Source organism: Mytilus californianus, unplaced genomic scaffold, assembly GCF_021869535.1.
Source record: "Mytilus californianus isolate M0D057914Y unplaced genomic scaffold, xbMytCali1.0.p SCAF_7, whole genome shotgun sequence".
Classification (NCBI taxonomy): Eukaryota; Metazoa; Mollusca; class Bivalvia; order Mytilida; family Mytilidae; genus Mytilus; species Mytilus californianus.
This window is the reverse complement of record NW_026262723.1, coordinates 91,489,869-91,515,832: the sequence shown is the minus strand read 5'-3', so window position 1 is coordinate 91,515,832 and position 25,964 is coordinate 91,489,869. Positions and strand designations below refer to the sequence as shown.

The window sequence follows — 25,964 nt, the reverse complement described above, 5'->3', positions numbered from 1 at the left end:
TATAAATTTTGAACATTATTTATTCTTTATATTTTAGCACCCTATTATTCTCTATTTCTTGGGCTATTTTTCTGCACTGTTGGCCCATTATTCTCTATTCTGTAAACTCCATCCAGACCCTCATCCATTCATCCATGTACCTACTACTTGCATAACCTTTTTATTGTTAATTTTTTTTCATCGAAAATGTGGTAAAGATTGGATGTTCTGCAAAAGATGAATCGTCGATGCCGTCGTGCAATTTGTCAAAATTAAAACTAAGAAAACATTTACCAAGATGTGCATTTTAAATTTTAAATGAAACATGTGAAACACAGCTCTTTGAATCCATTCAGATATCACAAAAAATCGGGAAAAAAGAAAACAAACAGATCTGCTAATTCTAGACTGACAGGGTGTCCCACAATCTACTTCTACACAAATGTCACAGGCACTTGTTTCTATCCATGGGAAGGTCGACTATCTATTAGAGAGCAACCATTTAACTTCAAGGGGGGGGTGGGGGTATGGTTTTTTGTCTGAGTCAGAAAATATTTTTCGCACATACTTCGCGAACATTTTTTAAAATTTTTTTCGATGCTATCAATCAAATTATTTTTTTCAAAATTTAAAACTATATGGTATGGGGATAATCTGGATTCGGAATATTTTTTTTGTCATCTGCTTGACCACAATTTTTTTTCTTCATCAAATTGGGGATCAGAATATGTTTTTAGGAAAACTCGACTGTTTTACTTGATTGAATTATGTGGAAAGTGAAAATTAATGGTTATCGTGACGTCACAACAAGAATTACATAAAATTAACGTTATCAATGATCAATGTAAATAAAGTAAAGGTCAGACGATGTATGGAACACCGCCTTACAATCATACCCGATACGCAAATATAGTTAACGTTTTAAATGTAATATCTGAGAATCGGACTTAAGCGTGAAAACATAACGCATAAAGTTCGGACTTTTGAACCATCAAAATGAGGTCAAGGTCAGACGAAACTAAGAGACAGATTTGTACACCTCATATAGTCAGAGACATATAATACATATTAACCTAATTTATATATAGTACCTGAGAAATATACTTTTCTATGAAGATTAAACATTGACCAATGAAACGTAAAAATGAGGATAAGATCAGATAAACACCGCAAGACAGGCCTGTACAGCTTGCAATCATTCCATACACTAAATTTAGTTAACATTTTGCTTTATTATCTGAGAAAACAACATTGACCGATGAGGTCAAGGTGAGATGATCCCTGTCGTACAGACTTAAATTAATTAATGTATAGTACTGTACACTTATAGTATCCCGGATACGGACGACCACTAAGTTTTTTAACCTTGATCATTGGTCCATGAAATGAGGTCGATGTCTGGTGAACATGTAAATCCTGTAATGGTCAGATATACCAAATATAGTTATCATCAATTTACTCTTTATAAGTGAGCAATTCTAATGAAAAAACAATATAGTCTGTAAGCAGTCGTTGAACCATGAAAATGAGGTCAAGGACAAATGGCATGACACACGGGAAGTTGGTTGTATACTGACGCATCTGTATACAAGGTATGAAGCATCAATCGGATCTTCCACCGCCTGAAATATAAAGCTTCATACAAATAGTTTTCGTCGTTGACGCCGGATTGTAATCCTAATATGTCTCGACAATAAACATTACCATTATGACATCAGACGTATGACAAACAGGTGGATAAAGGAATTTCTCACAAACAATACACAAGTAGTCAGAGGCGGATTTAGGGGGGGGGGGGGGTTTGGGGTCCCGGCCCCCCCTTTTCTGGGAAAAATTTGGTTGATTATATAGAGAATCACTGAAGCATGACCGGAGCGGGCCCCCTCTTAGGCAGTTAGTGGGCCCCCACTTATGAAAATTTCTGGATCCGCCATTGGTAGTGATGGTCGAATGCGAATCATCTGACAAAGTGAAAGTCACTGAGAGTCTGGAGTACCACAAAGATCAGTTTTAGGACCCAGTCTATTTCTTTTTTACCACAAGGGCTCCACTAATCAGTGATACTGTTTGTGGACGATACTGTAGTCTTTTTTGTCATTTCCTCAGATAACGACTGTCATAAACTCCAAGAAAACATGAACGAACCGGCAAATTGGAAAATGGAGTCCCATTCTACTCACGAAGCGTCCCCAGTCACAAAAAAGAAAAACCCCAATCAAGTGTAATTACATGGTTCAAGGCTATACTCTAGAGCCTCAAATATTAACTTAATACCTCAGCTGCACCATCGTAAATGAACTAGATTGGGGAGAACTAATTAATACCATCAAAAGTAAAGCCAGTCGAAGCATTGGTTTCCTACTTCGAAACCTCCACATCTGCTCCAAATGGAATATGCCACGACAGTATGGAAACGGTATCAGTTAAACAATATAGATAAAATCGAAAAACTACAAAGACTAACAGCTTCACTGTTTAGCAGGCATAGAAATAGATCAGTGTAAGCAACATGATAAATGATCTAGGATAGAAAAGCTTACAAACGAGGTGTAATAAGCACGACTTATCGTGTGTTACAACATAACAAATGACCTGTCATCTATATTTAGACTAGAAAAATACAAAAAAAAATTAACTAAAAACAAGAAGAAGCTCGAGTCATACAGGGAAACATACATATCTATTACAGCCAGCTAAAAAAGACTGTAGGGGGTGGTCCTTTGTAGACACAGTCAATGAATAAAAGAAAAGTCTAACCAACTCCACTCACTTAAAATATCAGCCATCTGGTTTTAGCCAGCTTTAACCACTTTTAAATCTTGCGCAACTTGCCAGAATATTCAACAAAAAGAAGTCTGGCAAACTCCAATCCTTTCATCGGAAATGAAAAAAATCAACGAACAAATATATTAAATATATGATTCCTATAAGCATATCGAAATCAGAGATCTATATTCTAATTAGATTGAGTAATTTGATAAAAGTAGTTGACGATATAACTTGTAAATATGGATGATGGTTAGAAAATCAAATACATGACGACCCCCCAAAAAAAATTTGAAAAAAAATCCCCCCCCCCCCCAAACTTTTGAAACCCCTCCCCCCCCAATTTTTTTGTAAATTTGAAGATTATTTTCTTTTCAGGAAAAATGTACAATTTGTGGTCGTATAAAAAGACTACAAAGTACCGATATGAAAGCTAGTTCAAAGCCAATTACAATAATAAATAAATCGTGTTTCCCAGGTTAATTTCAGCTATGTGACGTAAAATGATTTCACGTAGTATGATATTGCTTTAATTTCTACAGAAGTTTTGTGTTAAAAATGTTACTTTCCGATTCAAAATGGTAATAACACAACTTTTTTTATTTTGAAAATCTGTAAATAATAAGAATTGTCTGAATTCAATGTCTTTGAAAATTTCAGCTGTCCCTCACATATTTAGCCAGAAGCGCTTCATGCAGAATGTTAAGGGTCACATACTTTCTTTTTGTATTAAAACAAAACCGGCATTCTACTCCTTATTGTATAGTGTTCCTTCCTCAAATTTTTTGAGAGGTAGCTTCAAAATATTGTTCCATAGACAATAGGCTGTGTCCAAACAACAGGAAAACGATCGATTAATAAGTGACGAATTATTTAGATGTAAATTGTAAACTTGCATCGGAATTAAACACATTTATTCTAAAACCAGTTGTTGGCATGATACGGGTTATGTTCTTCTCGTATATTTTATGATGGTATGATATTTAACCCCTAACAGGAGGGAGAATACTGATTGTGCTTGATTTTCTTATGATGAAGACAACCTTTCAATCAGTTTAATTGAGGTCTGGAGCTGGCATGTCGGTAACTGCCAGTAGTCCTTAAAGGCTTTGTTAATTTATGTTGATCATTGTCATTTTGCTTAGTTTCTTCTGTTACCTATTCTAACATCGGACGCGGACTTCTTTTAAACTGAGTTTTACTGTGCGTTATGCTGTGCATGTGTTTGTTATTCAACATTGGCTAGAGGTATAGGGGGAGGGTTGAGATCTCACAAAACATGTTTAACAGGGGCGGGTCCAGGTGTGGGCGTAATGGGCCTACGCCCTCCTTTTAAAAAAAACAAAAAAAAACTATCGTAATCTGCTAATATTGTATTGACTATGGCAATTTAGCATATTCATTAATTAAACACATACTCTGAAAAAGGTTCTAATGAATCCACTCTAGTCTAACCATTCATTGAAAATGAGAGTCCGTCAGTATTTCTGTATTTATTTTAGGTTTTGCGTTAAGGTACATTTATACTAGTAACATATATATTTGGTATAGCATTTTTACTTCCCATCTGGATAGCCTTTGGTAGTATCATATTGTTTCAATATCCATTAGTGAGTAACTGAGTGACATTGACCTACATTTTGCCATGAAGTTCAAGCACCATATTTATTTATGTGCCACATACAACCTATCGGAACTAGACAGTGACATGATTGCTTTAATTTAGTACTGTAGTACAATGACGTCAATTTTTCATATTCAATCATGTATTCCACATTAAAGCCTACAATATTTAGAACGGAAGAACTTTATACTTCAGTGTTTGTTTGTCTTGTATCTTATGTATGTCGTTCAACGAAACCAGAACTTAATCTAGAATAGAGAGATATTTATCAGTCTGGTTACTTCATAATTGGATGCTAAATTGTTGAAATCCAGGAGCTTCTGAGCCTCCCATGCATGGACCCTCTACCAGGGCAACCGTAATTTCGCCTCCCGTTCATAAAATCCTGGCCTAGGACTATTGAAATGTTAAGTAACGCCTTATACCCTAGAATTTGGAATTTCTCGTTATTGGTCTACTGCAGCAGCTGTTAAGATCCATCCAATCATTTTAATATACCATAGACAATTAATGGAGAGAATTCGGCATAAAAAATGTCAAACCCTGGCACTTTATATATAACTATAAAATATATATGCTCCAAGTCAGGAACCGTTCATACACAAGAATTGCGGACAGCTCAGCTGGATGGCTTTATCAGCTACCACACAGAGAACCGTAATCATTGAAATTTTTTTAACGTTATTGTCTATGGGGGAATTATGACCACTAGATAAATAAACGAAAACTATGTCTATTTTATAAATCTCATATAAAATTAATAAATTATAGAGATTTCACCAATTTTTTAGCTTTGAAATGGTGTAATAAAATCCACTTTATCTTGATATTTACTGTTGTCCCTATCATGTTGAACGTCGGGTTCTCTTCTGTTTGAGATATGTCAAATTACGAGGTATACATGTTTTATAAAAAAAATCATATTAAATTCATTTTTTATTGTAAATCAAATTAACAAATTATACAGTATTGGCAAATAATTTTGCTATCAAATGGTATAAGAATCGTCATTTTAAAATAATGTTTACTGTTGTCCCTAAGCATTTGAAAGTGAAACTTAATTATTTATGAATACGACGTATATTCATTCAACTAAGATTGACCGTATTCAAAGACAAATTGGTCTTGTTATTTAGTTGAATTCTCATTTTTATGATGTGAACTTCTTTTCTAATTACATCTATATCATTTTAAATATCTAGTTAGGTTTTAAACAATATATTAATTTCTGTTATACCAAAGAGTTCTTTAAACATCAAAATTTTAAAAGTAGTGTGGTTTTGTTGACATCTTGAAGAAAAATATGCAAAAAGTTTTTTTTTTCTTTTTTTTTTAAAGGCTCTGTCTAATTAATCTTATTTTGATTTGAGTAATTTTATGATTATTATCAAATATTTGAATACACAATTGCATGATTGTATTATTGAAAAAAAAATGTCTACGAAATCTGAAAAAAAAGTAAATTGAAATAGAAAAGAGATGGCAACGTGCAATTATTAATGTTATTCAAAACATGCAAAATTTTATACAAGTTTTGTATAATGAAAAGGTAGCCCATTTAATTACTTTTAGGGAATATTATTCTTATCATTATAAGAAATGATCAAAGAAGTAAATGCAAGTATTATTAGTGACATTAGTGCATTTCACAATTATTTTATGTTTTTTAGCAAAAAAAAAGTTAAAAAAAATTTTCCGGGTGCGGGATTTTATCGCTGTGTTGAAGACCCATTGGTGGCCTTGGGCTGTTTTCTGCTCTTTGGTCGGGTTGTTGTCTCCTTGACACATTCCCCGTTTCCATTCTCAATTTTATTTTATGGTATATATAATTTTCATCTTTAATACGATGAAATTCTAATCATGAACACTTTCAATTGAGGTTAATTGAAAATTTACTAGTTGTTTTTATAAAAGTGTAAATATCAGTTAAAATCGTCCTGAACATACATGAAATATTTGCCACTGGATGTAATTTAAGCAAACATTTAGTCAAGTTTATTTAAAGAATACCAATATCCTATCAAACTTTAACTGTGAGATATGCATGTTCTTTTTATGCATTTATTTCAACAAATAACTTTCTTGGTGCTATACGTGTCTACATGTCGTTTCTCTATAGGGAAAAACAGTAGTATTTTTTCCGCCACAGGCGACTAGAGCTCCGATAGGCGTCAATACTAAAATTATCTAAATTTACCACTTTTTTAATAATAAAGACCTTGACAAAACAGCTGTGTATGATATTAGTACTTTACTGTCTTAGAAATTGAAGGCAAATAGTGGCTCGACCATCATCGAAAGGAGCTTGTTTATAGTATGCATGGCCACGGTCATTTTACATGAAATTTATGACAGTTTAGAAGCCTTTTTAATTAATAACTGCAGTGTGTATATTTACAATATGAATTTTGAAACAAGTGGAAATATTTTCTTGATAATTATTCAAATTATCAAGAAAATATTTCCATTTGTTTCAAAATTCATATTGTAAATATACACACTGCAGTTATTAATGAATAAATATAAAAATATATTATACCCTTACATCCAATCCTGCCTTATGACATTTGGTACACAAAAGGCCAACCTAAAGCCAGGGTAATGTATTACTACTTCCTTCTCTCCTCCTCCCATATTTCTTAACTGTGACTGGTGTTTTATTGTGAATTTCAGCACTATTTCGTGGCGGTAAGTTCATATTGGCGGAGGAAGCCGAAGAGAATCATCGACCGTCCGTAGGAAAACTGACAATTCCAGTCAATTAAGATTGGTGTAGAATGCACCTGCAACGTGCGGGATTCGAACCCACAACCAGTGTTGACAAGTTAGTGATACAGTATCAATGTCTAATGACGGAGATGCCGCTGTGCAAAGTGAGCTATGGAGATTTCTAAATCTTTTGGCAAGTGTATTTCTCCACTGAACAGGCATTTTTCTATCCATTGTAATTTTAACACCGGTTTTCAGCATATGACATGTAGTTACTTATCATCTAGCTGTCAACTTTAATTACATTAACAAGTATGACATAAACTATACTTTGTACTCAACTGGGGACATTTTTGGACTGTCGAATCTTCCAGTACTATGCATAGCAAATACCAACTTCAGTAAAAAAAAATATCTGTGGTTAACCTCTGAATTGTTACGGTAGATTGGATGAAAAACCCATATATTTTTTCCATCGATTTTACTAATGAATCAATCTCTTTGAAAGGGACAATTCAGAAGGTTTTTTTCAGATTTTACTTATATCAGTTTTCTATCATTTCAACTTCAGATGATCCATCAACCAATGACATTTTTAGTAGTCCTGTTTTGTAGGTTTCCAAAAACATTCTATCATAAAATCCCATTGGTTTTTTTCTGTGTATTGTAACTAGCGAGTGTACTGCTTGGCAAGTGAATAATGGCAGCAATTTCAAAAAAAATCAGTTTAAAGTTTCAGAGCCCTCTAAAGAACTTGTCTAGAATTTGGTTTCAATAGGGTAAACAATTATTGAAAGAAATTTGGACCATCTCATCTGACCCTTTTTAGCCAAATTTGATTTTATTTAACAACCCATTTAAATTTTAAATCCAGCCCTTTTATTTACAAGTCATGTCAAACACCTTCATAGGAACATTTTATTGTTATTTTTGTTCCAAGTCAGGTGATTCTATATGTGCATGTCGTCCAAAGTCAGGAGCCTGCAATTCAGTGGTTGACGTTTGTTGTTATAAATCAATTGTTTTGTTCATAAATCAGGCCGTTAGGTTACCTCTTTGAATTATTTTACTTTTTTTTTTTAGTTTTTTAAATTGATAAATCGCTTTATTCACATTTCCTGTGTTATACAATATCCCTAAGCAGCCCAGGAAAGCAGATTTAGGGAGCCGTGTTTTACAATTGTTATTTTAAGGACTTTAATAGCTTGCTGTTTGGTATGGGTTATGATCATTGAAGGCCGTACAGTGACATATAGTTGCTAACTTCTAAGTCATTTGGTCTTTGGTGGAGAGTTCTCTCATTGGAAATCATACCACATCTCCTTCATTTTATATTTATATTATCTGTCAAGTTTTGTTCGAATTGATGTCTTGAGGAATTTTTCAAGGTATAAACAAACAGACACTTGAAGTAAGACATGGCAACCAAAAGCCATCCATATTTGCAAATTAAGCAGTACCCAAATTAAAACACTTGATAAGGACATTGTAAGGAACATTTCTGCTGAGGCTGGTTATTTTTTTCTGTTCCAACCATTCTAAAGAGGCTAAGAAATTGTTAAACTGTTTATGTCTTGTATTTGATGTAAAGTAGACATATTCTTTCTTGTTTCCTGATGGATAGTTGTCTCATTGGCAATTAAAATGCACCTCATTATTTTAATATTGTATAATACATTATGCTAGTTTAAAAAAGTTGACAATCAGTTTTTATCCATTAACCTTTATTTGATACACAACAACTGAATATTAGAAATAAAATTTGGAGAATGTCACAATCATCATACATAAAATCTTGGACTAATCAAGCTAAACTCATCATGCAAATAAGTTATCCTTTCTGACTCTTTAATCTCTCCAGTATTTGGTCAATAAAATATTAAGTAGTATTTACATTAAAACTGCACAGATAAAACACATAGGATTTCAGTATTTGGTTTGAACATACTTTTCACACCTGACATCAGAATGATCATCTATAGTAGCTTCACTAGAATCTCAGATTAGCACATAACACAAAACTGTCTTACAACAACCAGAATGAATATCTCCATTCTACAACTGATTTATTTGCTTTTTCCCTGACTTTTCAGATGTTTTCAGCTAAATAAAATGCTCAATATCAACCTGTTCTTACAACATAAGAAAACCACTAACTGCTAAATGTAAATATGGCAAGTAATTTTTAGGATTCCATAATCCCTGTGACTTAGTATTAATGAAAACTAAAAACATGTACAAGAAAATAAATATATAAATCTTATTACTCTAGTGCATTTATTAATTACATTCATTTTGAGCACTTCAGAAAATAAATATTCATTTCAAATAAATATCCATCAATTCAGTACATCATAGAAAACTGAAAACTACCTGCCATAGTTTATATGAATAATATCAGTCTAATTCTACAAGCAAAGTTTATAAACATGTTTGTACATTACTGTTTGAGGTTTACATCAGTAACTTCCTACAGAGCATACAAATCAACTAGATCATCCTTATAGTAGCACTTGTGAAAATAAAATGAACACAATATATTTTTATTCAAAATTACAAGTCATTTAGATATGGAGATCTACCAATAGTAAAAATACTATAGAAATTTCTTGATGCAGGTGTGATATTTGTTTGATGAACACAGTAGTCATGGAATGCTTATAAACTTGTCAGAAAGTCATAACTTACCACAAAACGTCTAGCTTACAAACAACTACAAATACTCAAAATTTTGGATGATCATTTATTTTAATACAATTCAAAAGCATGCTACGAGCACAATATGTATGTCATGTCAAAAATGGATCACTTTATAGATAAAAGCTGCCGATCCTCAGTACCTTACATAGACTTTGGCAATCTTTAACATGATAATTGGTCAATTAAAAGCTGGAAAATATAAATGGAATTACAAAGTGTTCACATGGTTAATCTTCTATCACTGTACCACAAGCAGGTACAATCACAATATGCTATAACACAACATCTTGCCATTATAAGATCCTTATCACAATGTACAAAAAATCTAAAATGCTGCGACATATTTCTGGCAGAGTTCCAGATCCTATGTTTTGATATAATGCCTCAACAATTATGCTTAAGATATGGAAACGACCTGACAGCAGTTAGCGAGACTTCTCCTCGTAAACTGAGGTAGGCACAGTGTCGTTTGGGGGTGGGCGTCTAGCACTACAAGTGGAATCACAGTCACCCACAGATGATTGGTGGACAATATCACAGTAGTTTGTTTACACATCTTAAAAATAAACATCAATATACTTATATCTATTATTTTTTTTTATACTTTTTTACTTTTTTTTTTTTTTTTACATTATTATAATACACATGGCATTTTGAGAAGTCTTGACATAAATAAAACAATGAGGTTGTGTGCACACTTAAATACACCCTTCAATAAATTAGAGTTGTTAGGTGGAGGTTATCATGACCAAGCCCACCTGACAAGAACAAGGAATTATGAAAGACTAAAATACTTCATTGGAAGTAATGAAAAAATAAAATGTGCTGTGCTTCTTGGAAGCATTGAGCACCAAAGTATTTGCATCGTTGGGGGCTGGTCCGTATCTCTGACCTAACAACTCAGAACACATTGGTTAACAAATGGAATACTGTATCCGCCCCACAATTAACCCGCTTTTATATAGAGATCACGAGGCAGTCACATAGACTCCCCCAACATATTGCCGAGCAGAGAGTTGGCATTGTGGTCGTCACCTCCCCAAAGACCACTTCCACCATTACCCCACATTCCCCCCGAATTGTAATTATTGGCCATATGGTTAGCCTGAGCTGGTTGATTCCATGAATCATTGCAAACACCCATGCTGTTTTGGCGATACGCAGAATTATTAGGCTGCTGTGACTGCCACTGACTAGATGACTGGGCTGTCATGGCAAATCTAGCCGCTTCATTGTCGGACACAAAATCAGCTACTATGGTTGTGTTTCCTAATACACATGTGTTGAGCGATTTTTGTGCTTTGAATGCTTCTTCCTTTGAGTGGTATCTGACTAAGGCTTGGCCATTGTTCAAACTAAGATAAAACCACACTAGAGGACCATGTTGCATGCAGAGGGTCCTTAATGTTGATCCATCTATCTGTAAAATGAAATAATATTTGTTAGTATTTGCCTATTCAAACAGAATTTAAGAGTAATTGTCATTATTATAATTCCTGTTATTTTCCTTTTTACAATTTTCTCTCATAATCACAGTCATTAAGCAAACACGAATGAATCAATGAATCAAATCATAATCACAGGTTTAAACAACAGAACAATACAACATGGTAGTGTTAAAAGTCGATAAGTCAACGATTAAGAATCTTGTTATATATGTCTCTTTCTACGAGTTTAAACCTCAAATCTGTAATGGTAAAAAAGATAAAGCAAAATCAACCCTTATAATCAGTAAACAATTAGAAAGTCAAATGTGGATGTGACCATTTCTTTTCATAATAATATTTACCAGGAAATATCTTATGTAAACCGTTTTCAATTCAACATTTTCTCTTCACTACTTTTAAATAAATTTTACATGGTTCAGGTTATGCATACATTTTGATATTTCAAACATACACTATAAACCTCATGTTTATCTATTTCTGATAAAAGCTGTTTCTAAATTTAAACAAGAATTCTGAAAGTATTGCATGGCAATACATAGTCCCCTACCCATTAAAAATTTATTGTATTGGAACAAAATGCTAACTTGATCTGTAATTTGTCATGATAAAACTATATAACAATTATCAAATCAATATCTTACAGCATGACAAATTTTTTTTTGGGAAAATTGATTATTTGAGTGAATTTTCTAAGTCCAAGAACCATAACTCTGGATAGTATCATCAGACTGGAACAAAATTCGAACTTGATCTGTAACTTGTCATGATAAAACTATATACCAAATATCAAATCAATATCTTCAAGCACGAAGAAAAAAAGTGGAAAGCTGATTTGCTGGACAGTCCGATGGACAGACAGACGGAGTGCAAACGTAAAGTCCTCTTCCACTTTGTCGGTAGGGGACTAAAAAAGGCCAACTTACCTGAGGTGTGAGATTTTTCAGGATTAAACAAGGAGTGATATTGTTTGACATCCTTGCATCCCAGTTTGACATGTTCCCTGTAAAAATTAAAAAAAAAAATGTTACAATTTAAAAATTCATAAGGGTTCTGCGGAACCCAGTGTCTCGCCTACTTTTTCTGTTAATGGCAGGCTCAACAAAAATGATGAAGTAAATCAATAAAAATATTCCTGTTGATACTATCTTCTGATTGTAAGAAGCTTCTGTCCAAGTTTGGTAAAAATCCAGGATAGTTTATGAATCTAATAAATGTTAAAAAACTGTAACTGCAGACTGAATGTAATATTAACTGGAAGAAAACAAAATTTCCTTCTAGATACTAGCATTTGATCATAAACAAGCTTCTGTCCAAGTTTGGTACAAATCCAAAATAGTATAAGAAAGTTTTTAAATTTTAAAAACTTTAACCACATAGTGAATGTGTTGTTTCCTGGCAGAAAATCTAAGTCCATTTAAAAGTAAAATACGGAAAAAATGGATTTATTTTTTTACAAAATTTCCTTCTAGATACTAGCTTTTGATCATAAACAAGCTTCTGTCCAAATTTGGTACAAATCCAAAATAGTATAAGAAAGCTATTAAAATTTTAAAAACTTTAACCACAGAGTGAATGTGTTGTTTCCTGGCAGAAAATCTAAGTCCATTTAAAAGTAAAATAAGGAAAAAATGGATTTTTTTTTTTACAAAATTTACTTCTGGATACTATCTTATGATTATAAACAAGCTTCTGTCCAAGTTTGGTAGAAATCCAGGATAGTTTAAGAAAGTTATTAAAATTTTAAAAACTTTAACCACAGAGTGAATGTAATATTTCCCGGCAGAAAAACTAAGTCCATTTATAAGTAAAATACGGAAAAAATGGAATTTTATTTTTACAAAATTTACTTCTGGATACTATCTTATGATCATAAACAAGCTTCTGTCCAAGTTTGGTAGAAATCTAGGATAGTTTAAGAAAGTAATTAAAATTCCAAAAACTTTAACCACAGAGTGAATATTTGTGGACGCCGCCGACGGAATGTAGGATCGCTATGTCTCGCTTTTTCGACTAAAGTCGAAGGCTCGACAAAAACCACATAATCAAACTGTTATTAACAAATTAATACCTGAAAATAATTGCTGTGTACCAAAATTGTTTAGTCATAATATGGATATTTCTGGTTTAATACTATTGAAATACACACTACTGTCACTTTTTTTAGTAAACAATTCAAAACAAGCAGGTCAATGTGATTTATAAGATTTATCTATTCATTTTGTTAGTGTTTAATTACCAATTCCACTTTCCAAGCTGAAAATCTGTGGCACTTATTAAGTTGCTAGGGTTAAGGCAAGAGAAGTTACAAATAAATCTTGTTTGACTTGACTATACACATGCATCATTTATTCACACACGATCTTATCTAAGAAATAAACCACCACATTATAAAACTAAATAAATTTTCCATTTGGTTTTGTATCATAACAAGACTAAACACCTGACGACCAAGGCATTATTCTAAAAGGCTGTTTTCTTGTATAAACCGACTTGTACAACTTATCAATCCATATTTTTAGCAATGCAATTGAATAAGGCTGGTAATTTTATCAAAAAAATATATTGATGCTATATCTTACTGATATAATATATTGTGCTGCCAATATTTACCCTGAAGAGTAAATTTTTATGTTATTTGTGACTAATACTTGATAATGTGCTTGTTTAATCAAATTAACTCCAAATGAGAAATTCTGTCAGCTGCTTGAAGAGAAATTAACATTTTTAATTTACCTGAATTGAAAGAAGATGGGTCAGTTCTGGTTCCTGCCCAGGAATGTTGACGATTAACACCAGACCAGTTGTTAGGCTTCAGACCTGGTGGTGGACGCTGCTGCATGGCACTGTTCTTTGGTAATGGCACACCCCATACTTCGTTGGAGAAAGACGTTGGAGTCATGGAATCGCCGCCACTCCACGACTTCTGGGACATATTCTTAGGATTAATAGGCGGGAGGGACTCACTTGGACTGGTTTTAGTGATTAATGATCCTAAAGAATCATCTCTGATGGTATTGACACTTAGACTGAGAGAACGGGAGAAGCTTCCTGGCGTGATATGTGGATCATCCTCAACACTCTTTTGAGTAATTCCTGGCCAAGGTTTACCAGGTACAAATTCTGGTATTGCATCATTAATAGTGAGAGAAGATGATGTAGATGGTAAGTGAGATTCTTTAATATCTTTCCCATTCTCGTCAATAGATGTGGTGCCAGTTGATGTGACACTGATTGTAGGCCAACTCTGAGAGGCAGATGTAGTTGCTGGCACATTGGACCAGGTGGAATCTCCTCCAAGTTGGGTCAGACCAAGACCACCATACTGAAGACTGGACTGTGATGAGGCCTGGCTAGTTTTGGACGAGCCTGGGGCCTTGTTTAAAGCACTATATTCTGTATTAGCACCAGAATCTGGACTGGACTCTTTTTCTGTGGGTTTCTTCCACTGACTAAGTTTAGATTGTTGAGGTTGACTGTTGGTCATGTTGAGATTTGAGAGACTGGACTCTATAGTGGAGATGGCATCCTCCGTTGATGATTGTGAAGTTGCTGTTGGTTGAGGTTTAATAAGAAGACGTTGAGCATCATGGATTTGACGTTGGGTTATAAGAATTTGTTGTTTGATCGTATTAATTTTCATATTGACCTGTTCAAGTTGTTGACGTTGAACCATTGGGTTCATAGAGACACTGTTCTTTTGAAGGACTTGTTGGGTAGTGATTAGCTGTTGTAGACACTGCTGATGCTGTAGTAACTGCTGGAGTAGAACCAACATATACGGAGGCAATTGCTGGTTGAGAAGTTGTGGACTGATTAATCCTGCCTTAACGGCAAGGTGTAACTGCTGGAGAATCTGTTGTTGGGCCATTTGTTGTGCGACAGCCTGAGCTCGACCAGCGGCAGGCTTTTTGTTTTGTTGCGGAGGCATAATACTAGTTTGACTAGAGACTGGCTGACTAGGTCCCTTGAACGCTTGAGCATTTGGTGGAGGAAAAGGAGTATTTGGATTAGGCACAAATGGATTGTTTTCCTGCTGAGTATCTGATATGTCATTATCACTTATCACTTTGGACTTGGCACTTTCCAGTAATACATCATCTCTATAAGTAGCACCTTTTTGCTTGTAAAGTTCAGCTGAAAATACATTTTTCTAAGTAACAATCATATTATATATATGAACCAATATGTAATATCACTTTACCCTTTCATACAGTTGATTTTTATCAAAAACTGAAAATGCATCATTTGATTACTTACCATTCAATGAGCTATAACACACACACATACTTAGTAGAACTAAGGATTGTTGGTTATGAGACCCAATAATCAAGAATCAAAAGCAAGGACAATAAACTGTTGTGCATTAACTATATCCACAAGATACCAAAGTACAAACTAATTATTTTCTCTATCAACACAAATTTACTGTTGAATATTTCACAGATAAAAAAATTTAAAGCAATTTTTCAAGGTATTTTTTTCCCATGCTTATACTTATTCATTCTGAATATTTTCAAAATTAACATTTGTTCAATAATGCTGTATAATTAATATTAAACATTATTCCTTCAGAATTAATAAAATGCTCTGCTGGGCGCAGCTTGATATGACCGCAGAGGTCGAACCCTGAACAGTTGGGGCAAGTATGGACACAACATTCAAGCTTGATATTTGAATTGTGATTAAATATTTGACACAGCATAGGTTTCTGACACAGAATGAATGTGGTCTAAGAACTTAAAAAATTTTAATTAAACTATTCAAACCATATCATTATTATTTGCTTTTATATATAAATCATAAATAACCAATTTAAAATGGTAAATTTTAAAGAAGAAAAAAAGGATAAAAAGGAAAAAAAAATCCCCCCCCCAACAATTTTTTTGAACCCCCTAAATCACCCCCAAACTCAATCCCAGCCTTCCCTTTGTGGTATGGTACCTTGCAGTACAATTTCAGAGAGATCCATACACTTGAACACAAGTTATTGTCTGGAAACTAGAAAAATGCTAGTTTTTTGGGCCCAAATCCCTAAACATTTAGGGCAATTACCCCCAAACTCAAACCCAGCTTTCCCTTTGTGATATGGAACCTTGAAGTACAATTTCATAAAGATCCATACACTAACACACAAGTTATTGTCCTGAAACTAGAACAAGAGTGCACACGCTGAAATGTCTCGCCTTCTTTACTAATCATTGATATTATGTTGATAGTCCTAAATATAAAGCTTTATTACAACTGTCACATAAACTTAACATTAACCAAGTAAAGTAAACATTGACCAATGAACCATGAAAATGAGGTCAAGGTCAGATGAACCATGCTAGGCAGGCATGTACAGCTAACAATTCTTCCATACAACAAATATAGTTGACCTATTGCTTATAGTTTAAGAAAAACAGACGAAAACACAAAAACTTAACACTGAGCAATGAACCTTGAAAATGAGGTCAAGGTCAAATAAAACCTGTGTGACTGACATATAGATCATAAAATATTTCCATACACCAAATATAGTTGAACTATTGCATATAGTATTAGAAAAAAAGACCAAAACTCAAAAACTTAACTTTGACCACTGAACCATGAAAATGAGGTCAAGGTAAGATGACACCTGCCAGCTAGACATGTACACCTTACAATCATTCCATACACCAAATATAGCTGACCTATTGCATGCAGTATTAGAAAAATAGACCAAAACTCAAAAACTTAACTTTGACCACTGAACCATGAAAATGAGGTCAAGGTCAGATGACACCTGCCAGCTAGACATGTACACCTTACAATCAGGGCCTAATCTAGGATTTTGAAGAGGGAGAAGTGACTTCTCCTTCCAAGAGAGAGAAGGGAGAAGTTGTCAATTTCTTGGAGAAGTGAGATTCCATTACCGTTTCGGTTGCATCGTGTTTTCATGCTTATCACTAACTAAGTTAAAGGAAATTGTTTTATATTCAATAAAAGATATACTTGCAGTTTTTTCATATGTTATTGTACACAATGTATATATAGAAAGTTCTTAATAAAAAGGTTTAGACAATATATAGTTGTTATTTATTTATTGATACCATTGTGTTCTAAATAAAATTTGTTGATTGGGACATGAGGGAGTAGCCTAGTAATATTATCATGATTATGATGCATTAAATTCATGTGCAACTGCCTCAATTTATTTAAGTCCAGAAAAAATATAACTCCCAGTTTTCCTGTTGAATTTCACATGACTGGGAATTTAATTTATATCACCACTTGTCATTATTTTGTAAAACATTATTGAATGTCCAGGACCGTGATTTTATAGGTTAGTTGTAAATTGAGATTATCGTTAAAGATTGTAAGTCTATAAATGAAAATATTTTTCAATCGCATATTAATTATCCGACAAAGAGCTAATTTCTATTTTTTTTAAAATATCATCCATATCAACGAAATGGTCGTGAGAAACAATCCACTGCTGATCACAACCTGGTCGAGTGTCGTACGTTTGCCATCACATTATCCATCAGCAGTCTTTCTATCTTTTATATTTCAATTTCTATTCAATCAATATAATAAATCTACCGTTAATTCCAACCTTTTACCTACCGAATAGTAAAATTGATCGACTCGTGTAAGTTGTAAAAATAAAACAAATCAGCTGAGTGATTACGCAACATCCTCAGATGAAAATTATCGTAAAATGATAACTTAAACAGACGGTCAGTTTTCCGTTTGAACAGTTTTGAAAGTTATATCCGAGGATGTTCAAAGTCGCCGTTGTATTTATCTAATTTGATCGTTGACAGTATTAGTCCTGGGTCGTTTCGAAAATCTCGATTTTCCTTGTCAGCCGCCATTTTTTTTACCTGTGAGACTTGTCAATCACAAGTTGTCTCCCTTTTACCGATTTTGATAGCGATTTGACTTCGCTATGAAGTCAGTCGGCCGGCGAGATTTAGCGATTTTCAAAATTCTTTGGCGACTTAAATCGTCATTTCGCCGGCAAGATTATGGCCTGCTTACAATCATTCCATTCACAAAATATAGTAGACCTATTGCATACAGTATAAGAAAAACAGACCAAAACACAAAAACTTAACTATAACCACTGAACCATGAAAATGAGGTCAAGGTCAGATGACACCTGCCAGTTGGACATGTACACCTTACAGTCCTTCCATACACCGAATATACTAGACCTATTGCTTATAGTATCTGAGATATGGACTTGACCACGAAAACTTAACCTTGTTCACTGATCCATGAAATGAGGTCGAGGTCAAGTGAAAACTGTCTGACGGGCATGAGGACCTTGCAAGGTACGCACATACCAAATATAGTTATCCTATTACTTATAATAAGAGAGAATTTAACATTACAAAAAATCTGAACTTTTTTTTCAAGTAGTCACTGAACCATAAAAATGAGGTCAAGGACATTGGACATGTGACTGACGGAAACTTCGTAACATGAGGCATCCATATACAAAGTATGAAGCATCCAGGTCTTCCATCTTCTAAAATATAAAGCTTTTAAGAAGTTAGCTAACGCCGCCGCCGCCGGATCGCTATCCCTATGTCGAGCTTTCTGCGACAAAAGTCGCAGGCTCGACAAAAATGCTTGTTTTTTGCCCCTTTTTGGTCCCCAATTCCTAAAATTTTGAGGCAATTACCCCGAAAATCAATCCCAGCCTTCCCTTTGTGGTATGTTACCTTGCAGTACAATTTCAGAGAGATCCATACACTTGAACACAAGTTATTGTCTGGAAACTAGAATATAATTTCTTGCAAGTTGGTGAAAGCATTCTCGACTTATTGTCCGAAAACTGGAAAATCCCCCCTTTTTTTAATGAATAAAACCCCATAACTTAGAAACCTAAAATCTAAATTTTATAAAAAACGAAAGGGAGCTCATGTCAATAGATATAAACAATTCACCAAAGTTTTATGAAAATTGGTTAAAGCTTTTTTGAGTTAATGTCCGACATGTTGACGACGGATGGACGGACGGATGGACAGAGGTATACCATAATACATCCCGTAAACGGGCGTATAAAAATGCTTATTTTTGGCCCCTTTTTGGACCCTTATTCCTTAACGTTTCGGGCAATTACCCCCAAACTCAATTCCAGCTTTCCCTTTGTGATAGTGAACCTTGTAGTACAATTTCAGAAAGATCCATAGACTCACACACAAGTTATTGTCATGAAACTAGAAAAATGCTTGTTTTTTGCCCCCTAATTCCTAAAATTTTGAGGCAATTACCCCCAAAATCAATCCCAGCATTCCCTTTGTGATATTGAACCTTGTGGTACAATGTCAGAGAGATCCATACACAAACACACAAGTTTTGTCTGGAAGTTACAATAAAAATGCTTATTTTTGGCCCCTAATTCCTTAACTGTTGGTACCATAACCCCCAAAATCAATCCCAACCTTCCTTTTGTGGTATTGAACCTTATGGTAAAATTTCATAGAGATCCATTCAATAAAACTAAAGTTAGAGTGCAAAAACCAATTTGTCTTCGACGACGACGTCATACCAATATACTACTGCAAAATTTTCTTGCGGTCGTATAAAAATCTAAATATATATATATGTATAAACAAGTCTAAATTGAAAACAACGTTCGTTCAAACCTATGATTGCGTTGGATAAAAACTGCAGTTTTTATACATGAGCATGCAAAACAAATTTCTTGGTAAAAGGATCTAAATACAGCACAAACAAAATTTTCCAAAAGACCAAAAAAGTGACAAAGTATATTTTAACAAAACGCATTTGACTAGCAGGTCGAACAAAGGATGTTCTTAAACCCTGCTGACTTCCATTGGCGATTGCCAAATAAAATGATCACCAGATGTAACAAAATGGATCTTAAATATTAACTTAATATCATACAGAAAACAATCAACTTGCAGAAAAGATGGTATACCGCAAACAAGAGGTGCAAAAATTAGTACACCATATCCGGATTTCGACAATTAATGTCTCTTCAGTGATGTAAGGAATCAAAAGGTATTTGGAAGGCCATATAATTTACCTCAATTTAGGATAAATTCTTGAATTTTGAAGAGTTGAAATAGGATGAACGGATCATATAAACCCGATGGCAAATATAATACAAGCCCAAACGAAAACAATATAAACAAGTCTTAATTGAAAACAACGTTCAAACCTATGATTGCGTTGGATAAAAACCGCAATTTTTATATATGTGCATGCAAAACAAATTTCTTGGTAAAGGGGTCTAAATACAGCACAAACAACATTTTGTAAAAGACCAAAAAAGTGAAGTATATTTTAACAAAACGCATTTGACTAGCAGGTCGAACAACGGATGTTCTTAAACCCTGCTGACTGCCAAATAAAATGATCACCCAATGTAACAAAATGGATCTTAAATATTAATTTAATATCAAACAGAAAACAATAAACTTGGGGAAAAGATGGTATACTGCAAACAAGAAGTGCAAAAATTAGTACACCGTACCCGGATTTCGACAATTAATGTCTCTTCAGTGATATTAGGAATCAAAACAGTATTTGGACATATATATACAATTACTCTAAATATCAGCACAACAATATTAAATCTGCTTCCGCAAATTTTTGTTCTTCCCTCACCTGGATTCGAATATATATATTTACATCAAGATTTCAAATGAAATTGGATACCCTGCATTTATCATGCTTTTCAATAACATATGGTCAAAATCGCTGAAAGACCCCCCTCCTAAATTATTGTAAACTATCATTCTGCATTGACTATAATATCTTGGTGTAAACAAGATACACCCATTCTGGCCAACGCCCTCAAGGTGTAACCACTACATATTTAGGCCTAATAGATTTAATAACCAAACAATGTCATAGTTATTTCCACTCTTGAAATCTTCTGTACACACAATTTTTTTCTTTTCTCGTAGATGAACTATGTATATATATCCATATATATACTTACCGAGAGCACTTTGATAATTCATATTGTTGCTTATTAATGCTTGCCCGGCCTCATCTTTCTGTTAAAAATAAAACAAAAAAAAATATTAAGCTGAACAAGTAAGACAAAGTTGGAAAGAAATGTACCATCTGCTTTTATGACCAACTTCTTTAGATTAACTATATGTTGGATTGTATTCAAAGAAGATATGAAATAAATATATAAAAGTTTGATGAATGTCCTACTTAGGCTGTTCCATAATAACATACATGGGACCCAGGGAAGACACTATGAAATCGCAACTATGGGTGGATGTTAAAATTATTTTGAACCATGAAAATGTAAAGAGAAATTCTAAATTCCTCTATAGTTGGTTACTCAATTTTCAAAGTGCCTTCCCTGGGTACCATGTATGTTTAAATGGAACAGCCCTTATTCAAACAACAGTATTAATGGGTCATTTTTACTTTCATTGGCCTATTAATATTGTTTTGATTTAAGGGTGGTACTATTTAAACATCACTATTAAATCTGGACGTTACCAATAGAAGTAAAGGATTTTGAACACATTCATATTAAATGCCAAGATTTTTGTAAAAAATAAAAAGAAACAGCAAATTTTTGGCTCTATATCAGATGTATACAAAGTGTTTGTTATGTTCACATCAAAGTGTCCCTAGGTAAAGAGAATAATGAATATAAGTGGTTAGACAGGAAGATGCTCAACATACAAATTTCTTTCAATCACAGGGAAATAAATTTAAAACTGAACATTTGCCACCTTTTCCAATCATAGGGTCAAAATTATTTCTGCATTTTACATCATTTATAAAGGAGTAGGACTTATTTATTTAATGCCAACTGGAATAGATAGTTAGATATACATGATGTTTATGAACATTGTGAATTGAGTACATGTGTATATTTGATTTTGCAATTTTTTTTCTATATTTCACTGGAAATGCCAATTTATATATTAAAGACATAGTTTGGAAATGTTTATTTTTGGTAATTAAAGCCAGATGGGTATATTTTTGTGTTTCTTAATATAAAATGGAATGGGTAAGGGCATCAAGAGCATGCCAACTTTCCATTTTCGGCAGGCTGGTAAACTGACACTACTAAACATATATTAGGGCTGCTACTTTCAAATGCCTTCCTGCATAACTACACATACAGTACAAACTATAATTGTAGTGCTTACAATTAAAAATTATAAGTCATGTATACATCAGCAATAAAACTTTCAAAACCAAATTATTTATATTTCTTTACATTGGACTGCTTATTAATTTAATATTATTTATTTGTAAAATGTTTGGCCATAGGCCAGTTGATCTTAAGGCAAAAATCAATCAACTTTATAAAAGTGTTTCAAGTATGCTGTTTTCTTTTCAGTTATTTTTGGAAGAATGTCAAGTTTACATGCCATGTAACACAATGTTTATTTAGAATGTTTCGTCACTACCTCCTAAACATATATATATATAATTAATCAATGAGAAACTGGACGTCACTAAAAATAAAACTTTTTTTTTAAAAAGATATTAAAGAATATATTAAATTAAAAAGAAGCAATCAATTATCAAGCAATGCGAGATATCAAAAAGTATAAAAATATTTATTTATTTACAACCTCAGACACCAGACATTGGATCCCACAATTTAGCTTATCAATGATACCTAGTTACTTTAATATAACTGTTGACACAGAGATATGACAGGATTGCAAATAATTTTGATAGTATATATGTTGAAATTAAAATGGCAATATTTCAACATGTAAAATAATGCAAAACATTCAAGGTCAATAAACCATGACTGAAGGTGCAGGGACAGATAATCTCCCTGGAAATGCCAATGCAAATACAACGGCATACCAAATATCATTGACTTATCAAAGTGGTTCCCCTTAAAATTATCTAAACAAAAACTAACATGTTAACTATGTAAAGTTTCAAAGTCAATGAACATCTACTGCAAGACATAAATCACTATATTTGTTATCTGATCTGATTTACTTAAGGCAAAGAAAACCAAAAATGGGCAATATTTCAGGATTAATGAAATTTAGTTTCCTTTTTTAACAAACTGCTTGAACTGCACCTGAATATTGTAGTAACTGTTGGCACGGAAATGTCTCACCTGTATGTAATTTTGATAGTATAATGCGAAATGTTGGAACTAAATTGCAATACTTTTACATGCAAACCATACAAATTTAAGGAACCACATCTGAAGATGCAGGGTGAAAGTCAAAAGATCATAACAAATATGATCCACTTAACATTAGTGGTTTCCCTCAAACTGACATAATCAAACATTTACATAACAACAGAGTAAAATTTTCAAAGTCAATAGACAAAATGAATGAAAAATTTGAGAGAGTTTTATAAATGGAATAGAATGCAAGTTAAAAGCAGCAAAAATATGCAATTATGATCAGTACCTGAGTTTATAATTCTAAAATAATGGATAACTTTACTTTCAGCATGCTAAAAAATACAAACTTTTAAAACAACTTATGATCCTATTCAGAAAGTTAGATGTTGTGTATCAGTGAACATTACCTGAAAACCAAGCTCCATTAGCTGCTGAATCATACGACTCCTCATCTGAGGCTGATTTCCACCTGGAAATCGGCTAGCACCACCCTAAAAATAAATAACACAAGTCATTCCATATCAAATCACATCACATCACAACAAACAATCTTTTGACAAACAAGCTACAGTATCTCTTCCTTAACCTTTGTTTACCTTGATCAAAGTTTTCTTTCCCCTAATCCAACCAGAGGCACTGCTCCAAGTAGAATTATTTTCTTGGGTTTCATCCATCCACGTTCCCATGTCTGTATCTTCCCAATTACTACTCTTGTCCTCATTCCAGAACATGTCATCCTGCAACAAGACACCAATCCATCAGGACCCTGCGAGAATCAGCATCAACCTCTCAGGCCCTTCCCTAGCTGAAAATCCTCCCTTATGAAATAATACCATTTATCTGTGCAAATACTGTCAACCTTATTAACTATAAAATTCCAAACTTAAAATCCACTATCTTATTCATCTTTATAATCCCAACACCCATAAATGGAGAATACAATTCTTAGTCCAACTTAACCCCAAGTTATTTTTTTAAAAAACAACAAACAAAAGTAAAGATGGGCCCTTAAAAAAATCCAAAAACTATTAAGCCAGCAAAGTCAAAATTTGTCATGTGACAATGTCAGCATTTGAGATAAAATATTCCCAACAAGGTTTTATTCTTTAACAGTTGAACAGTTTACAATGAACCAAATATATATGATGTTTTCAACAACAAAAAAGACAACCCTAAAAACAATGAAAGCATTGTACAAATTTCACTACTTTAAATCATCGTGATATCCTTTAGAGTTTCAAGGATTTGTGTATCTATCTCTTAGTGATGAAACTATTTTATTTTAAAGTACCATATAACTCAATTTGGACTCTGAGAGCCATACAACAGACATATATTGACTTGCAAGTATGTACTGATTATTTCTGTATTGTACTTTTATAGACAAACAGTGTTTCCCCTTCTCATGCCAACTAAGAGCAAAAAAAAAAGGAGGAAAAAAAAGAGAGAAGATTTTACCAATAATAAATTATGTGATGTAAAAAAATTCAATTGATGCTTAAACTTAAATTGTGAAATGAACATACCGAAAAGCTAGTTACAAGAATGTCATGAATTTTGTAAAGTAAAAAAAAATCACCTACCTACCTTTCAAATGTCAAAAATGAATTATAAAATATGACCCAATTTGACTTCAATAAAAATTATACTTTGTAAAAAAGTTAATTCATAATTTCAAATTTGATGCATTTTCATATCTTCTCTTAAAACCAACAACAAACAGACCACTTTGGTTACTAAAATTACTGTCTAAACAGCAAATGATTTCACTATCACCAAAATACCATAATGAAAAAAATGTGCCTGAATGATATTTATTTTGTGCTGATTTTTGTTATGAACTGAACATTATTCTGTGAAAAACTAAAATAGAAATAAGGTGTTAGTGAAAAAAATTCCTGCATCTTATATTAAATTATTACACTGCAATTAATAAAGAAAATATATATGCACCACCATCTCAGCATGTTCCCAACTAAAATCAAAAATATGTTATCTATCTCAGTGCACAACCCATCTTAAAGTTATGGAAAAAAAACAATGTGGAGACTGCAGCTTGTTTGTCAACAATTATGTAAAAAAACAACAACAAACATGTAGATTAATAATCATGCATCCTCCTCCCCTGGGGAATCAACATTGGTCTGAGATCCTCATAATGGTTTTAAATAGGGAGTTTGACTATGAGGAACTCTGAAGGCTTGTGACTCATGCAAATACTGGCTGTGATCTTACCTTATTATAATCAGACGTATTCCAAATCATGTCGGCCTCACCCCAGTTGAAGGTACATTTTGGGTTGGGTCCCTGTTCAGGTGGGCGATTCCAATACCTGTCCCCATCTGGCCCCAAGTGGGAGGAGGAGACTGTACCCACACCAACAACAGGGTTTCCCAGCCTTACCTTGACACTGGGGTCCTCAGACCATGAAGGTGTCTTTGGTTTTTGGCCTACAGCTGCTGAATTCCACTGATTATTTGTTTCTCCCCAACCAGCTGCCTGAGCCTGCAACAAAGTTAATAATTACTGAAATGTATAAATATTGTCTAGGTTCTACCAGCTATAACAGGACTTTTCAATACTACAATGTACATAAAATTTTACATTTTGATAGTAGACTTTTCTATCAAAATAAGACAGAAAAATCACC

The 25,964-nt window shown here is 33.4% G+C and overlaps 1 protein-coding gene across 3 annotated transcripts in view; it reads right to left on the bottom strand.

Moving 5' to 3' along the window:
- Positions 1 to 8,785: 8,785 nt before the first annotated feature.
- The window catches only part of LOC127708645 (trinucleotide repeat-containing gene 6C protein-like), a 77,584-nt gene continuing 60,405 nt past the window's right edge, over positions 8,786 to 25,964 (bottom strand). For 2 of the 3 annotated variants that reach the window (XM_052213687.1, XM_052213688.1), the window contains 7 exons: positions 25,718 to 25,819; positions 23,911 to 24,051; positions 23,722 to 23,805; positions 21,173 to 21,230; positions 13,960 to 15,360; positions 12,150 to 12,226; positions 8,786 to 11,198 (listed from right to left, as the gene is read on the bottom strand). In XM_052213687.1, coding sequence (XP_052069647.1) covers positions 10,758 to 11,198; positions 12,150 to 12,226; positions 13,960 to 15,360; positions 21,173 to 21,230; positions 23,722 to 23,805; positions 23,911 to 24,051; positions 25,718 to 25,819 — 2,304 coding nt within the window. In that variant the 3' untranslated portion in view covers positions 8,786 to 10,757. The remainder of the gene's footprint in view (positions 11,199 to 12,149; positions 12,227 to 13,959; positions 15,361 to 21,172; positions 21,231 to 23,721; positions 23,806 to 23,910; positions 24,052 to 25,717; positions 25,820 to 25,964) is intronic. The other variant, XM_052213689.1, reaches the window with a different exon arrangement.